At 44.3% G+C, this 18,898-nt stretch overlaps 1 protein-coding gene across 1 annotated transcript in view; it reads left to right on the top strand.

Moving 5' to 3' along the window:
- The window catches only part of vps8 (VPS8 subunit of CORVET complex), a 197,320-nt gene that overhangs the window by 103,228 nt on the left and 75,194 nt on the right, over positions 1-18,898 (top strand). The window contains 5 exon segments of the mRNA XM_084321817.1: positions 12,675-12,794; positions 13,585-13,656; positions 14,097-14,216; positions 14,758-14,814; positions 16,194-16,276. Of these exon segments, the coding sequence (XP_084177943.1) occupies positions 12,675-12,794; positions 13,585-13,656; positions 14,097-14,216; positions 14,758-14,814; positions 16,194-16,276 (452 nt within the window).

Raw genomic sequence — 18,898 nt, 5'->3', positions numbered from 1 at the left:
GAGAGGGTGGGGTGATACCGTAAGAGATGGAGACTATTTATTGTAATTCATCAGCTGTAAACAACTGATATCATATCACAACATTTTGATGATGTAACAGTATTTCATTTTCCAGTACATATTCCAATGTGATGTGATTCTTTTAATGTCTTTAAAAATGGTAAATGGTGCATTTACTGTATATAGCGCTTTTATCCAAAGCGCTTTACAATTTGCTCCTCACATTTGACCCATTCACATAGGGCTGGGCGATATGGCAAAAAATCATATCGCGATAACGATATGATAATGTTATCATATCACTCGATATCGATAATTATCGAAATTGTTATAAGTAAAAGAGAAAAAAAAGATTATATATTTTTTGATATTTTTTTTTAAAAACAACAGATGTATGTTTATTTTGCAGCAATTTTTTGTCGTTGCAGCCATCTTTAGTGTTACAGCCCCTCACACTCCAGTTCTTAGGCTGCAGCTGGTTTAAAAGCTAAAGTAAACCGGCTTCTTTGCTGGCTGTGGCTCCAGGGGAGTTGAACAGTTCTGGCTCTGCTAGTTTATTTTCGATCTTTTGGCGCTTTTTTGGTGTACAAACCACAGCACACGTGCACCGTGACTCGTGACTGGAGTCTAGCTCTGCTAGCCTACTGTGTACAGATGGTTTCAAACTGTATTTTAAATTAGAAAGCAAACAAAATAAATGGACAAGAGAAAAATAAATCTCAATTTGGTCAGTATTGGACAAGCAAAGCCATTACTTTAAGTTGCAGGCAAGAAAGACAAGTCTGTCCACTGTCTCTGGTTTTAAACTGCCCTGTTGCAGGTCACACAAGATATTTCAGTCAGAGTTGGGCTGGATGACTCAACGAGGTGTTTAGCTGGGGCACCACGGAAGAGAGCCTTCTCACCCCCATTTTCAAACATCTTTATACGTACAAAACTGGAAGGGGTGGGGGCCACAGGAACACACAACTTATAGGGTGTCGTGACATTTTGGGGACATAATGGTAGGTGGGGGAGGGTTTGTTGGGGTTAAGAATGAGGGATGGGGGTAGGAAGAAAATACGGGTGAGGGAGATCAAAGAGTCATCAAAGAGATGGGGGGAAGCGAGTCTTAACTCCCACAGAAGAAACCATGTAAGGTGCCAACCTGCTCATCGGGAGCAGTTAGCGGTTAAGTGTCTTGCTCAAGGACACGTCGACGCGCTGCTGTTGTGTAAACAATATAACTATGCCTCGATCAAAATCTGTATGACTGATTAACACTTTGAATGCCCAGCAGGGGGCGCACATTTAGTGCTTGAATGCCCACATCCACTTCAATGTTAGCATTAATATCGCCTAATCTATGTTTTAAATTATGGCTATGTGTCTAATCTGCCCGTCACATTATCAATGACCTATTTCCAGTCAACATTGTCGAAGCAGATTGTTTTTTTATCGGTTCATTTCCGTTTCATAGCATTTAGAAAACCCCTCGTTTTCACGGAGAAAAAAGAGGATTCCATGATAATCGCCCTGTTCTGTAATATTCTAGAACGTTGTCATTTGTCGGCCTATTTATGAATCGTTTTCAAATAAACGCTAGATTATCGATAGTATAAAATTATGTGTACGTGTGCACGCTAGTGCCGCACGCTGAAAATCGATTCTCTCAGTTCCTGATCACTCTTAGAGTCAAACAGCCATATCACAAAAAAAAGAAAAAGCTTATATCTCCGTGAAAACGGGTCTGATTATCCTAATACTGGTAAAATAGATTCCTTACCTGAGATCAGATGGTATCCAAATGGATTATTCCAATTCCTGATCGCCATTCCGAAAATCGATCCTTTTATTGATCCACTGCGTATACTGTAAAACACATAATCCCCGCTGCTCTGAGGGTCCAGAGTGAAGCTGATCGACCCCGGTTACATGAGTGAGAAGTAAAATGTGGAGTCCGGGTCTTTTTTTTTCATGCCTTTTCATTGAGTCCAATCCAAAAGGGTGAATTACCATCTGGGAGACGATAGGGGGTGCTTTTTTCACATCTGAGCGCCTGGGGTGGCTGATTTTCCAACGGTAGACTCGGTTGATGAAATATGAATTCAGATCGCTAATAAAAAAAACAAACGATGGGCATTCAACCCGCAGGGGGTAATTTTCTCGGGTTGGGCAACCAAAGTGTTAATATCAAAATTAATCCAATCAATTGAATTGCTTATCAATAACAAGGGGCACCAGCCTACTCTAATGTCGAACAGGCCTAGAGAACCTGGAGGATATTTCCTGTAGTACACTTTAAGTTAAAATCAGTCTGGCTGAAGGTCATACATTCTGAGCCCAGAGGCATACAAACACAAGAGATCTCCGGGACATTCCTCAAGATTCATCTCAGGGGTCAGCAACCTTTACTATCAAAAGAGCCATTTTCCCCCCTCCCACAAAATAAAATTCCTCTGGAGCCGCAAAACCAATTTACCCTTAAAATGAAGATAACACAGTGTATAACATTTTATATATAGTTATCCCCAAGCATACCCCACATTTAGCATAAAACGCCTGACAATTGCATACCCAAAGTAATTTGCGATTTATTTAGTTTGTTGCATTAATGGAATTATAAAGCAACAAAAACAAAAATTTACTTTTTATTGCTGTTTTGACCTGTTATAACAAAGGAAAACCTCAAACTCTTATGAAGAGGAGAAAAAATACTGGCTGTGTAGACCTATTTTTAAATAAAACACAGAAGAGGAGACAAAACACTGGTGTCTGTAGACCGACTTTGAAATAAAACCCTGAACTATTAAAGCATTACATCACACGCAGGAGTGGGTTGTGAAAATTAGACCATGCCTAGGCATGGTCTAATTCTCACAACCCACGACTGCACGTGGTGTAATGGCTTTTATACAACTGGCGCATTCATCCAACCTTATTGCTATACAATAAACACACATTAATTGAAGATGTATTGAAAAAACCATCCGCAGAAAAAGTAGTTCCCAAAGAAAAAAAAGAGAAGTTGCCTCCATGTGGAAGCAGCTCGGAAGTGCATCCAACTGTTCTCAGTAAGACATCCAACAAACTAAGACATCCAACTGTCTCTCAACTAAGACATCCAACTGTCTTTCAACTAGACATCCAACAAACTAAGACATCCAATTGTCTCTCAACTAAGACATCCAACAAACTAAGACATCCAACTGTCTTTCAACTAGACATCCAACAAACTAACACATCCAACTTTTCTTTTGTTTTGAACCTACTTTCTATAGAACTTCATTCTTAGATGCTTCTATAGAAAGTAGGTAAAACAAATAAAAAAAAAATTCTATAGAAGCAGCTGGGAGGTGCGCTGTTTTAAGTGAGCGTAGGTTATTGAATTGGTTGATTGATTGATTGCTAATTTTATTACTGTCTGCCTTGTTTCCAACTGGTTAAGTTTAGGCACTCTTTCGAAGTCGCTCTCTTTCGAAGTTGGTTAAGATTAGAGTTTGGAATCAGGGCTGGTGGTCTATCGCCCTGCTCTAAAGACAAACTCTAACCTTAACCAACTTCGAAAGAGTGCCTAAACTTAACCAGTTGGAAACAAGGCGGACAATAATAAAATTAGCGATTGATTGATTGCTAATTTTATTACTGTCCGCCTTGTTTCCAACTGGTTAAGTTTAGGCACTCTTTCGAAGTCGCTCACTTTCGAAGTTGGTTAAGGTTAGAGTTTGGAATCAGGGCTTGTGGTCTATTGCCCTGCTCTAAAGACAAACTCTAACCTTAACCAACTTCGAAAGAGTGCCTAAACTTAACCAGTTGGAAACAAGGCGGACAGTAATAAAATGTGCAATTAATCAATCAATCAATCAATTCGCGCAATTTTTATTTTGTTCCACAATGACTCATGACCCATCAATTACATCATCCAACATTGTTTAAGAAACTAACACATTCAGTGACAGAATCGTTTTTCATTTAGTCTTTATGACGCTATGATGTTTACTGTCTGGTGTGTCCTGTCCGCCAGCTTTCACTTCTAAAAACTCGCATGGCGGAGTGATAGTAATGCGGTTGTGGGCGGGTCCTGGGACCAAGAGCGTGGGGTTATTACAAATACCCACGTGTAAGTTGACTGTTTCAGCCAAACAGAATCGAGAAATTTGCATGCCATTGTATAATCAGGTATATTTGAGTCCTTCCCTTATTTGTGGAACATTTATAAAATAAAAAGTAGTCTACTTTGAAAAAAGACTACCATGTGTAGACCTGCTTTGAAATAAAAGACAGAAGAGGAGAAAAAACACTGGCATCTGTAGACCTACTTTGAAATAAAACCCTCAACTACTGTATGCAGCTCTATTTGAGTCCTTCCCTTATTTGTGGAAAATCTATCAAATAAAAAGTACATTTTTTGTTGTTCGCAAATTTCTCACAGGTAAGCCTGCATTGTTAGTTGTGAAAGCAAATTAATCTGTCCAAAAATAGTAAGCCGCAGCTGATTGGCTAAAGAGCCGCAGGTTGCCGACCCCTGCTCTAACTACAACACAACAGACGAACACACGACATGAAAGAAAGGTGACGGGGTCACGCGCTCTGATTCACCGGCAAGATCAGCCTGCATCCCTTCTTTGTGGGAAGACCTGCCTTCTGAGAGGAAGTCAGAGAAAGGAAGAGGGAGTGTGATCCAGTAAAGAGCACGTCTCTGTTGGTTACCATTACATTGTGACTAAGGCTGTCAAAGTTAACGCGTTATCGCACAATTCTTTTAACGCCACTATTTTTTTTATCGCGAGATTAACGTTAACTAGACTTCACTCAGGTGTATTATTGATACTCTCATTGATACTGTGTTTGTTTCTTACAAAATTCTTAGAATTTAGAAGACATAGAAGAAAGATTTTTTTTCAAAATGTTTAATTTGATGCAAATTTGCAATGCATGAGGGTCATCCTTTTGTGTTAAATGGCTGCATAAAGCAAGCATTTGTTGACTCATGTTGATAAGAGAATTAAAACTTGAAAAATATCTGTTTAAGGTAGATTTAGAACAGATAAAAAATGTACAGCCTTAATTATGACACATGGTGCCGATGTGAGCACCGTATGGTCGGCTTCATCTAACTCGTTGTCCCAGGCCTTCTTAGTTTAGCCCAAAACGCTTGGCTTTGATTCAGTTCATCTGGAATTGTTCCAGGGAGAAATGATCTTTCTTTCCATTCCTGATGGAAGGCTCTCTTGCTTAACACAACCATGCGTTGGTTGCCAATAACGAGATTTCTCGTTATTTAATCGTTATTTCTTTTATTAGTGATATCCCTTCATTTTTCATCCGTCCAGCCTGATGTTATCATTGGGAATGGCTCTGAGCTCGAAAAGGGCAAATACCGCCCCCTATCATCTCCCGGATGGTAATGCACATCATTGGATTGGATTGAGTGAAAAAGTGCATCAGAGAAAAACTCCGGTCCAGGGTTTCCCCACCTCTGGCAAGCAGTGTCGTGTTACCAGATACACTGGCGAGGCTCGGAGCAGCTTTCGATTATGCGTTTCGGACTATAACGTTGGATAAATAAACGCGATCAATATTTGGAATGGCGATCAGGAATTGGATTCATCTTTTTGCAGAACATCTGATCTGAGGTAAGGACTCTTATGTTACCAGTTTTGGGTTAATCAGAGTTGTTTTTCACAGCGTTCACAACGTATGTGTGTGTGTGTGGCGTTAGGCGCTGAGCGCAGCACGAATAAATGATTTTTCAGCCCGCTTTTGTATCGTGCATAAGAACACAAATACTCTCGATAATCTAGCGTTTATTTGAAAACGATTAATAAATCAGCCGGAAAATGACAACGTGTTTTGTGTATTCCAGTACATGGTTATTATCGCTGAATTTTTTTTTCTTTCTAGAAATCTCAAACTATACTCGTATTCAAAACGGTATTAAACGGACATGTACTGATGAAAAAACAATCCGTTTCGTACATGTTCACTGCAAGCAGGTCATTGATAAGCGACGGGTGTATTAGACACATAGCCATAATTTAAGATATAGTTTAATCGCTCGCAAATGTGCTCGTCCTCCCATTGATTAACGTGCTGGCATCCAAGTGATAAATCGTCATATCCGGCTGGCAACAAATGTGTTAATATGGTGTGGGCCAAGGTAGGGGCCAGGAGCCCTACAGTAGCTCCCAGGCTGTTCACGTCCGTGTCATCTGGGCCCAGGAGTTCAAAACTTTTAATCCCTATCTGATCCGATCAGATTTTTAAATCCCATTTTTTGTGATCCAGGATCAGACAACTCTGCCAGATTTTGTCCCGGTATTTCAAAGCAATCCAGGATAGGATCACCCTGATCCAGATTCAGACTTTTCAAGATGACTAGATCCTGAATATCAGTGCTTTAATCCTACCGATCTCCATCTAGTGGATATGAAAAAAAAGGATGACAAGGACCACATTGCAGAGACATCTACTGTATAACGTCTAATTATATTGTTAAATACATAAATGACATAAAATCACAATGTAATTGTAATTAAAAAAATACTCCCACTAAGGTAACACAAAAAAACATTCATTCAAAGGCATCTGATCATCCAGGCGTGCTTTGAGGGGCTGAATTCTAAGTGAGGTTTCAGTTTGCTGAAGATGATGAGTGATGAGAGATGATGGACTTTATTTTGTTGAAGATATTTGTTCTTTAATCTAAATTACATTTGTGATTGACAATCTTTGTTGTGATACTTTTATGAGCATGAGCATAAACATTTATGTCATCAGCATTTGGTTGAAAACAAAATAGGCCACCACAAATGTGACAACATATTTTTTAATAAATTGTATAGTACATTTTGCTCTGGTAATACACTGGAAATCCACCCCTCTGGTGGGATCAAGAAAATCCTTTATTTGGGATCAAACTGATCCAAATCCTGTGTTGTCGGTTTGAACTACCCGTTTTGAAGATTTGATCCAGATTAGCTTGGATTTGATTTCCTGATCTGATCGGATATCAAAGTGATCCTAATCCTGTTTTTTGGTTTTGAACTACCCAAAATCCAAATTTGATCCAATCAGATAGGGATTAAACGTTTTGAACTCCTGGGCCCAGATCATCAGAGGTTGTATGAAGGAAGCAGAGAGAAAGAGGGGATCGTTTTTAACATTGTCCTGGCAGGACGGACCAAAGGTCACTTTCTGGCAACTTCCAGAGGTCACTTTCTGGCAACTTCCAGAGGTCACTTTCTGGCAACTTCCAGAGGTCACTTTCTGTCAACTTCCAGAGGTCACTTTCTGGCAACTTCCAGAGGTCACTTTCTGTCAACTTCCAGAGGTCACTTTCTGGCAACTTCCAGGGGTCACTTTCTGTCAACTTCCAGGGGTCACTTTCTGGCAACTTCCAGGGGTCACTTTCTGGCAACTTCCAGGGGTCACTTTCTGGCAACTTCCAGGGGTCACTTTCTGGCAACTTCTGGCAACTAATTTGTTCACTCGGAAAGTTTCAGAAAGATGGTCATATCTCAGGTTGTGTGTCCAACCCACTGGATTAATTATGCATCAAGACTTGTTTTGAATGTAGATTCTTTTCAAAAGTTCTGAGAAAGTTTCAAACCCTATCCTAAATATATCACAAGGCTCCTCTCAACTCTACTGGCTGGTGCCTCCAGCATTGTGGTACTTGTGCGTTTTTATCATTATGTGTTGTCAGATTAGATTAGATAGGCTGCAGTATATCCCGTACTGAGGGCTGTGTGCTCCAGGCTTCTCTTGGTGACGGCTGCAGTATATCCTGTACTGAGGGCTGTGTGCTCCAGGCTTCTCTTGGTGACGGCTGCAGTATATCCTGTACTGAGGGCTGTGTGCTCCAGGGCTTCTCTTGGTGACGGCTGCAGTATATCCTGTACTGAGGGCTGTGTGCTCCAGGCTTCTCTTGGTGACGGCTGCAGTATATCCTGTACTGAGGGCTGTGTGCTCCAGGGCTTCTCTTGGTGACGGCTGCAGTATATCTGTACTGAGGGCTGTGTGCTGCAGGGCTTCTCTTGGTGACGGCTGCAGTATATCCTGTACTGAGGGCTGTGTGCTCCAGGCTTCTCTTGGTGACGGCTGCAGTATCTCCTGTACTGAGGGCTGTGTGCTGCAGGGCTTCTCTTGGTGACGGCTGCAGTATATCCTGTACTGAGGGCTGTGTGCTCCAGGCTTCTCTTGGTGACGGCTGCAGTATATCCTGTACTGAGGGCTGTGTGCTCCAGGGCTTCTCTTGGTGACGGCTGCAGTCTATCCTGTACTGAGGGCTGTGTGCTCCAGGGCTTCTCTTGGTGACGGCTGCAGTATCTCCTGTACTGAGGGCTGTGTGCTCCAGGGCTTCTCTTGGTGACGGCTGCAGTATCTCCTGTACTGAGGGCTGTGTGCTCCAGGGCTTCTCTTGGTGACGGCTGCAGTATATCCTGTACTGAGGGCTGTGTGCTCCAGGGCTTCTCTTGGTGACGGCTGCAGTATATCCTGTACTGAGGGCTGTGTGCTCCAGGGCTTCTCTTGGTGACGGCTGCAGTATAGCCCCTCCTACAACAATTTGACCTGACTCCCACTGCCATGCCTCCCACCCACAAAGCAGGCAACTCCTTGGATCTCATATTTTCCTGTAACTCCAGCATTAACACCACGGTAACTCCCCTACATGTATCTGACCATTCCTTCATATCCTTCTCACTAACTCTCATGCTTAACCGAAAGGTCTTCACCCCAACTCAAACCGTCTCACTCAGACGTAACCTGGCCTCCCTATCCCCCTCCACCCTCTCCTCTGACATAATATCCGCTCTACCTTTGAGTGACACCTTCTCTGCTCTCCCCACAGAGATGGCAACCTCCACCCTCCTCTCAGCCCTTGCAACCTCCTTTGACAAGCTCTGTCCCCTCGTTGAGAAACCTGCCCGCCGTTCCCCACCCAGTCCATGGCTGACGGATGCAGTGAGAGAACAAAGACAGGTCCTGAGAGCGGCTGAGAGGAAGTATAGAAAGTCACGCCTCACTGCTGACATCGACACATATCACAACCTCTTGTTAACATTCTCCAAAACCATTACTAATGCCAAAGCTTCTTTCTTTCACCATAGGATCGAGGCCTCTGCCAAGAATCTTCGCAAACTGCATGATACCATGTCCTCCCTCCTCACTCCCCCCCCCACCCCCTCCTCCCTCATCTTTTTCTGCCGAAGACTTTGCGATCTTCTTTGAGGAAAAAGTGGAGAACATCCGCAGCTCCTTCTCCCAACCCCCACCCATTCCAAACGCTGAATCGAGAACCTCATCCTTCACTCTGTCATCTTTCTCTCCCATTACAGAAGCCGAGACCCTGACACTGGTAACGTCGAACCGTCCGACTACATGCCAGCTGGACCAGCTACCCTCCCCACTCCTCCAGACCATAGCACCGGACATCCTCCCATTCCTAACTGCAACCATCAACTCCTCACTCAACTCGGGGGTGGTCCCCACCTCCCTAAAACAAGCCAGAGTCACGCCCCTCATAAAAAAACCAACCCTGAACCCCACCGTCATAGCCAACTATCGTCCTGTCTCTCTTCTCTCCTTTCTTTCTAAAACACTTGAACGTGCTGTATCCAACCAACTTACTGCTTATCTCTTACAGAATGACCTCCTAGACCCCAATCTGTCTGGCTTCCAGACTGGCCACTCCACAGAAACGGCCCTCATTGCGGTCACAGAGGCACTTCACTTAGCAAAAGCGAAAGGCCTCTCCTCTGTCCTGATTCTCCTAGATCTATCTGCAGCCTTCGACACAGTCAACCATCAGATCCTCCTCGCGGCCCTCGCAGGAATGGGAGTGGCTGGATCTGCGCTGACATGGCTGACATCATACCTCAACGACCGCTCCTACCAAGTGTCATGGAGAGGGACTCTGTCGGCCACCCGCCCCCTCCGGACGGGTGTCCCCCAGGGCTCGGTCCTAGGACCCCTTCTCTTCTCCCTCTACACTAAATCACTGGGTAACATTATCACGTCTCATGGCTTCTCATATCATTGTTATGCCGATGATACTCAACTCTTCCTCTCCTTCCCTCCCTCAGATATCCACGTCTCTGAGCGGATCTCGGCCTGTCTGTCCGACATCTCCGCCTGGATGACGACCAACCACCTCAAACTGAACCTAAGCAAAACAGAATTGCTCCACCTGCCGGCCAAATCCTCCCCCCTGACCGACCTCTCCATCACAGTCGAGAATTCAGCTGTGACCGCGTCCCCGACCGCCAAGAACCTTGGTGTTGTCCTCGACGACCAGTTGAACTTCTCTGCTCACATCGCAGCGACAACCAGAACCTGCAGATTCCTCCTGAGCAACGTCAGAAGGATACGCCCCTTCCTGACAAAAGAAGCCACCCAACTCCTCGTCCAATCAACAGTCATCTCCCGCCTCGACTACTGCAACGCACTGCTAGCTGGCCTCCCGGCCACTGCCACCAAGCCTCTTCAACTCATTCAAAATGCAGCGGCCCGCCTGATATCAAACCTACCGAAGTCGGCCCATGTCACCCCACTTCTTAGGGACCTGCACTGGCTCCCCATTGCTGCACGTATCCGCTTCAAGGCCCTCGACCTAGCATACCGTGCAGCAAAGGGAACCGCTCCCGCCTACCTCCGGTCAATGGTCTCTAACTACACACCCTCAAGACCCCTACGCTCTGCATCTTCTGGCCGCCTCAGACCTACTCCTATCCAAGCTCCCGGAGGGTCATCAAAGAGAAGCCGCCTATTCTCAGTCCTTGCCCCACAATGGTGGAATGAACTACCCATCCCAGTTAGGACAGCCGAATCCCGTCCAATCTTTCGCTGTCGACTAAAGACTCACTTCTTCAACCATTATCTGAAATGATTAAAAAATAATAATAAAAAAATAAAAAATAAAAATCTAACCCTAACTAACCTTACGGTCATGCACTTGTCCTAATAAACTAACTTACACTGTAACACGCAACACTTGATGAACATTGTTACTCAGCTGATAGAGTTGTACCCTTCTTGCTGTCTTGTCGTACAGAACTTGTAAGTCGCTTTGGATAAAAGCGTCAGCTAAATGACTAAATGTAAATGTACTGAGGGCTGTGTGCTGCAGGCTTCTCTTGGTGACGGCTGCAGTATATCCTGTACTGAGGGCTGTGTGCTCCAGGGCTTCTCTTGGTGACGGCTGCAGTATCTCCTGTACTGAGGGCTGTGTGCTCCAGGGCTTATCTTGGTGACGGCTGCAGTATCTCCTGTACTGAGGGCTGTGTGCTGCAGGGCTTCTCTTGGTGACGGCTGCAGTATATCCTGTACTGAGGGCTGTGTGCTCCAGGGCTTCTCTTGGTGACGGCTGCAGTATATCCTGTACTGAGGGCTGTGTGCTCCAGGCTTCTCTTGGTGACGGCTGCAGTATATCCTGTACTGAGGGCTGTGTGCTGCAGGGCTTCTCTTGGTGACGGCTGCAGTATATCCTGTACTGAGGGCTGTGTGCTCCAGGGCTTCTCTTGGTGACGGCTGCAGTATATCCTGTACTGAGGGCTGTGTGCTCCAGGCTTCTCCTGGTGATGGCTGCAGTATATCCTGTACTGAGGGCTGTGTGCTCCAGGGCTTCTCTTGGTGACGGCTGCAGTATATCCTGTACTGAGCGCTGTGTGCTCCAGGCTTCTCTTGGTGACGGCTGCAGTATATCCTGTACTGAGGGCTGTGTGCTCCAGGCTTCTCTTGGTGACGGCTGCAGTATCTCCTGTACTGAGGGCTGTGTGCTCCAGGGCTTCTCTTGGTGTCAAAACACTACATAGGGATATTTTGTTACGCAATCATAGAGAGAGTAATTCTCAGGGCGGCTACGTGGCGTAGTGGGCAAGGTGCTCGCCACGAATGACTGAGACGCTGGGCTTGCCTGTTCGAGCCCAGCGCTCCACATTGCTTTCAGTTTAGCTGGTCGTTCATACTAATACACATTGGCCGTATGGGGGTGGGAAACTGATGGGTGGGGATCGGGCGTTGTGGACAGCGACTCCTACAGGTCGGTTGGTGCGCCTGCGCAGTAGAATCAGGAAGTGTCGGGGGCAGCGTGAGCCTCCCACGCGTTACTCCTCGCCACTGAGAGATCGAGCTGCGCAGGTGAAAAGATGCTACTGCTGTTACCTCAAGTACCGGAGGGGACTTGTGCTATGTATGACTTAGTCCACATTGCAGCCGGCTTGTGGGAGGCAAGAAACAGCGTTCGTGACAGGGGAGGGTTGAATTGGATGATACGAAATTGGGATGGGAGAAAATATAGAAAATGGAAGAAAAAGTGGATAAAAAAAAAAAAGTAATTCTCAGGTAAAAATGACTAGACCATCGTGGCGTGGGTTCGAGTCCTGTGATCATAAATCACAAAAGCTAAAGTTAAACGGATACTGTGGGTTCAAACAAAGAGGCCTATTAAAATGTCGGATCCTAATGTGAAAAACGACGTGATTTAATGTTCTATGCCTAGACTCTGTCTATTTTGCTCCTATCTATTTTATACTTATTTTACGCCTGAACTTTTTTGTTAATGTTTTGCTCATTTTAATATTTTTTTACTCTGCTGTGAAGCACTTTGACCTGCAATTCTTGTATGAAAGGTGCTATAAAAAATAAAGTGTATTTATTTGTGTATTGTATTCCTCCGCGCGCGCCCCTCCTAGGTGTTCGAGTTCCTGATCCGCCTGCACTCTGCGGAGGCGTCTGACGAGGAGGAGGTGTACCCCTACGTGCGCACGCTGCTCCACTTCGACACCAGGGAGTTCCTCAACGTTCTCGCCCTGGTGAGCTCCATGAACCTGGGAACGCCAGCAGCACACGACACCACCACGCAGGTAGAACCTCGTCTCCCCCCCTCCTCTAGGCCCCTCCTCCCGGCACCCGCCAATCAGCCCGGGCAAACCAATCACAAACCGTCGACGATGCTGTGAGAGATTTGATTTGATTTATTTTATTTTTTTTATTTTTTTGAATGCCTTCAGTGTCGACAAACTGGATGGGTTGTTTTTTTCTTCTTCAGTACTTACTGTCAAGAGCACAGTTCACTCCCCAGTTCATCCAATTTGAAATATAGTGTTTAAGACTGCGATTCCTTTGCACACAGTCCACTGATTTGCAGTCATTTCCAAATAAGTAGGATGTGTGAGCATTTTTTTGTTTATGTGAGCATATTTCAATCAAATAAATGTGTATTGCAATTGAATGAAATCAATAGATTAGAGTTGAAAGTGAATTGAACCCATAATCCTTAATTAGCAGAGCACGTCCTCCAGTTTGTCAACAAGCTTATATTGCTTCAATCAGTCAATCAGTCAATCAATCAGTCAATATTCAGTTTTATGATACACAACATACATCTTGTTTTTATATTAAAACTATCAGTCTTATTGGTTTTGATCGATTCCTAAACACTTTTTTTTGCTTTCCCCAATCTGTCCAATTTTTATAAAAAAAAAAAGATCTTCAATATTTTTCTCTGGCCAGGCAACTCTCCAAACAGCCATTTATTTCCCTTCCATTGTGGATTATTTTCTCTCTTTTCATTCTGCGCTCTGTCCATCCCTCCATCTATAGACATTTGAAGACTTTAAGAATGACAAGCAGGCTTTGGAATACCAACAGAGAATAGTGGACATCTTATTGAAGGTACTCTCTCTCTCTCTCTCTCTCTCTCTCTCTCTCTCTCTCTCTCTCTCTCTCTCTCTCTCTCTCTCTCTCTCTCTCTCTCTGTCTCTGTCTCTCTGTCTCTCTGTCTCTGTCTCTGTCTGTCTCTGTGTATGTCTGTCTGTCTGTCTCTCTTTCTGTCTGTTTCTCTTTCTGTTGTGTCTCTGCCTGTCTCTTTCTCTGACTCTTCACTACGTCTCTCTGTCTCTCTGTCTCTCTTTTTCTCTTCCTGTCGCTCTCGCTCTCTCTTTCTTTCTTTCACAGAGGGCACTACTCTCCACTCATCACTCCATCTCTCTCTTTCTTCCCCCCCCCCTCCACCCTCAGTCTGTAGTGATATTCCTCTTGCAGTGTCCAGAACAAAAACAAAACAACACCCTCTGATTATTATGGGCTGTCTCTTCATCTCTCCCGTCTCCTAGGTGATGGTGGACCACTCAGACTTCACTCCCTCTCAGGTGGGCGGGCTCTTCACCTTCCTGGCCCGCCAGTTGGCCAAGCAGGACAACACCCTATTTGTCAACCGGAAGCTCTTTGACCAGGTATCCAATCAGATCCCACCACAGGGGGCGCTAGTTTGACAGCAACCGCTTCCCTCTCACCGTCCAGAGCATCAGGGTGAAATGACCTTTGACCTAAAGGGTGAAATGACCGACCTAAAGGGCAAAGTCTTCTTATTTACATGGCGTCCTGTAAACGGCTTCCTGGGGGAGGGGGGGGGGGGGGGGGGGGGGGGGGCTAGAACACTCCCAGACCAGCATCTGACCGTCGGCAACCATAACGCTGACCCTTAACCCTTTCACTGCCACACGACAGAAGGTTAACCCTTTACTATCACACAACCGACGGTCGCCGTGGCAGTGAAAGGGTTAACCTTCTGTGAATTGTCGCAGTGAAAGGGTTAACCGTTTTGGTAGTGCGGCAGTGAAAGGGTTGTTAAAAGGACCACGGCGTGTGTTTTTGACATGTGTGGGTTCCAAGTCATTCTTCTTGTGATAAAAAAAATCAAGACAGCCTTCTTTTTTTATGCTCTTGTTTTGACTTTTGTGTATGAAACTCGTTTTGTTTGCGCTGCTTCTGTAGGTACTGGAGTTCCTGTGTAGCCCCGACGATGACTCCAGACACACTGAAAGACAGCAGGTTGGTCACACACACACACACACACACACACACACACACACACACACACACACACACACACACACACACACACACACACACACACAGCTAAATGTATTCTTTAGATCAGTGGTTCTCAATGCAGGGTCCTCCGGGGAGCCCCAGGGGTCCTTGAGGAGATTTCAAGGGGCCCCCCAGAAAATCAAGGAATAGTTTATGTACTCTTATTTCATTCACTAGAAGTTAGCCTGATGAGATAGACAGACTATTTTGATCCGTTTTACTTTCTCCACTGTTCATCTCCTCAGCTACAGAGTCAGTGTAGCTGTCTGACTCCATCTGCTCAGGTGGAGGTCCGTGAGATGAAGTCTTACAAAATGGAGGTCCTGCACCTGTCCTCTCCCAATCACTGTGTGTGTCTCTCTGTCCTCTGTCTCTCCCTCCCTCTCTCTTTTTATCTCTCTTTCTCTGTCTCTCCCTTCCCGTCTCTCTCTCTCCCTCTCCCAATCACTGTGTGTGTCTCTCTCTTTTTCTCTGTCTCTCTTCCTGTCTTTCTCTCTCTGTCTCTCTTTCTCTCTCTCTTGTCTCTTTCTGTCTCTATCTCCTCTGTCTCTCTCTGTCTCTGTCTCTTTCTGTCTCCTTCTGTCTGTCTGTGTCTCTTCCTCTATCTCTCTCTCTCTCTTTCTCTCTCTGTCTCTCTCTCTTTCTCTCTCTGTCTCTTTCCCATCTCTATATCTGTACATATCCCTTACCTACTCTTACTAGTTACGCTGCTGGCCAGTATGACTACGACCATACTGTCTTTATACATGTTATTACAACTCTGTACATACATCTGATTAGCACTACACACAGTACTACTAATTTGTATATTTTATACCCAGTTTAATCACCTGTACATTATATATTACTGTTGCACTTTACTGTTACATTTGCACTCTCGTCGGATGCCAAACTTATTTCCGTTGTACTGTACTTGTGCTGCATAATGACATAATCAAACATAATCAAATTCATAATACATTTGAATCTAATCTAATGGCTCTCGATATACTTGCTTTTAAATACACGCTCGCGTGAGCAAGAGGGCGGAGCCGCGTATCCTGCCTTCCTCCGGACTTGTGACAACCTGTGGTTGTGTTCACATTGTGGGAAGGAAGGGGTTAATGCAAACAATCCCGTAGCGTGGTCAAGGTCCAGTAGTGGGGTTCTGTACCCAGAGACGGGTGCTCAGACATTCTTATATTCTTATAACACTACACGTCTGAAAGATGCAGTGAAGTGCGTCAACAGTGTGACAGTGTGGATGTGATAGTGTGTATGTGACAGTGTGGATGTGACAGTGTGTTACATTACACAAGGCATGTGACTGGAGTGTAACTTGCTCTTGGATGATGCAGGTGCTGCTGGAGCTGTTGCAGGTGGGGGGCGTCGTTCAGTTTGACGAAGGAAGACTACTGGTTCTTGCAGAGAAGGCGGAGTTGTAAGTAGCCAATGGGAAAGGGACCGGTTGTTCACTGTTGTGACAGTCTCTCACTTTGTGTACCTCTGTTTCTCACCAGAAACAGACCTCGCTACTTGTATTGCTTTCAGACGTGTGATGCTTATTTAAAGAATTATTTTATGGACATTTTGGAGTCGCATTCAGATTACCAAGCCTAAACGAGCTGTTTGGAATTATTGCCGTTGGTGAGGTCACAAGGGGCATTCTTCATAAAGTAATAAAGTAGCTTTAATTAATCAATTAGCTGCTTTTTGGAGCTTAGCGTATTGACCAGTTTGTAAATGTTTTTTTACTCTTGGGTGTGGGGTAGCCAGGCAGGGAAGGACATTATTAATAAAAAATTTGGCGTTTGTTGCTACTGCCACCAAGACGGTATCCAGTACAAGAGAGGAAAAATAATAATGGAAAATAAATTATTACAATTTGCAATAAAGTATTTTTTTCAACAAACAAACACATTCTGGAGATTGAAGGAAGTTGACCGGATACATCCCCTTTAATAAGGATGTTGAATCATACATCCCCTTTAATAAGGATGTTTAGATACATCCCCTTTAACACTTTCCGTGCCACGGTCCGGTGCCCCGGAAGCGTCCATGCTTTCTACAACGGAGTTCGGCGATTTGCGAATCTGATTGGCCACTTGCCCATTTCCGCGTCGAACAGCCTGCAAAGCACCTGGCGTTCTATCGCCATGCTCTAAGACAAACTCTAACCTTAACCAACTTCGAAAGAGTGCCTAAGCTTAACCAGTGTAGACACTTGCGGTCCCACGATTGGCCGTACATGTCACATGACCAGAAATGAATCGCCGAACTCCGTTGTAGAAAGCATACAAGCGCCCCGGAACCCCGTTGCTTGCCAACGCCCACTTCAATGATAGAGCTCTCATATTTGCGAACGCATAAACTATATCTTAAATTATGGCTATGTGTATAATATGGCCGTCGCTTATCAATGACTTGTTTGCAGTCAACATTGTCGAAACGGATTGTTTTTTAATCGGTTCATTTCCGTTTTATACCATTTTGAAAAACTCTAGTTTTTTGAAAGTTTCAGGAAAATATAAAGATTCTGTGATCGCCCTTTAGTGGAATACACTGGAATACACAAAAAACATTGTCATTTTTCGGCCTATTTATGAATATTTTTCAAATAAACGCTAGATTATCTAGATTATTGTACTTATGCACGCTATAGAAGCGGGCTGAAAAATCGATTATCCATTTCCTGATCAGCACACGCACACACACACATAGGGCCCACGTTGATATCTCTGTGAAAAAAGCTCTGATTATCCCAAGACTGGTAAAATATATTCCTTACCTCAGATCAGATGTTCTCCAAAAAGATTATTCCAATTCCTGATCGCCATTCCAAATATCGATCGCATTTATTGATCCAACGCTGGGTGGTCGAAACACCGATTCCATGCTGTTCTGATGGTCCACAATGAATCCGATCGGCTCGAGTTACATGCCTGAGAAGTAAAATGTGGAAGCGGGATTTATTTTTTCATGCGTTTCATTCAATCCAATCCAATGGGGTGCAGTACCACACGGAGAGACGATAGGGGGTGGTATTTTCCCAATGGAGCTCAGAGAGAGTTCCAGTGGTAACGGGAGGCTAGATTGATGAAATATGAATGGAAATCGCTAATAAAAAAAAAAACGAGATCTCTCGTCGTTGGCACTGAACGGTTGGCATGAACTAATGAGAAATCTCGTCGTTGGCACTCAAAGTGTTAATAAGGATGTTTAGATACATCCCCTTTAATAAGGAAGTTGAAGGATACATCCTCTTTAATAAGGATGTTTAGATACATCCCCTTTAATAAGGATGTTAAAAGATACATACCCTTTAATAAGGAAGTTGAAGGATACATCCTCTTTAACCCATTCTTTGCCGGGCTTATATCCATCCTCCGCCAGCGCTATTTGTCTATGGAGATGTTCACCTTCTTTGCAGGGCTATAACTTTTTAAATTGTATTGCTAAATTGACATTACTATGGCCCATTCAACATCAATTATCTATCGTTCAGGATGTAGGAACGTTTTACTTTTTCATTCACACATTCATACTAAAATACCGTCTAGAGTATAAATATGTTTTTATCGTTTTCTACAGTATTTCATAGAACGTGAGATATAGGCCTAAATGCATATATTAGATGATCAAATACAATTTGATACCGTTCAACGTTATATAAAAAATGTCAAATGGACATGGTCCTAAACGTCATGACTGGTCATCTGCGGGTGAATGGAGGGGTGGGGGGGGTCGTTTATAATTCAATGACCGACGTTAAAGGGGAACTCCACTATTTTGGGAAATTAGCTTATTTAACATCTTCCCTGGAGTTAGACAAGAAGATACATACCTTTTTTGTCTCTGTGCGTGCATTTTAGCTTTGGGAATAGACGCTCCGTTAGCATAGCTTAGCTTCATCACTGGAAGTGAGGCAGGACAGTAGCCTTACAGTGCCTTACAGTGTATTGCAAGGTCTGACATTGACCAAATTTGATATGCATGACCTTGGTGGGCTCTAGGTCAACTCCTGAAAAGGGGGTCAATGTCAGACCTTGCAATCAAAAGTTAG

The sequence above is a fragment of the Notolepis coatsorum genome (genome assembly GCF_963971535.1).
Source record: "Notolepis coatsorum genome assembly, chromosome: 9".
Classification (NCBI taxonomy): Eukaryota; Metazoa; Chordata; class Actinopteri; order Aulopiformes; family Paralepididae; genus Notolepis; species Notolepis coatsorum.
Note: the sequence above shows the minus strand (reverse complement) of the source record. Positions and strands in the feature narration are given on the sequence as shown.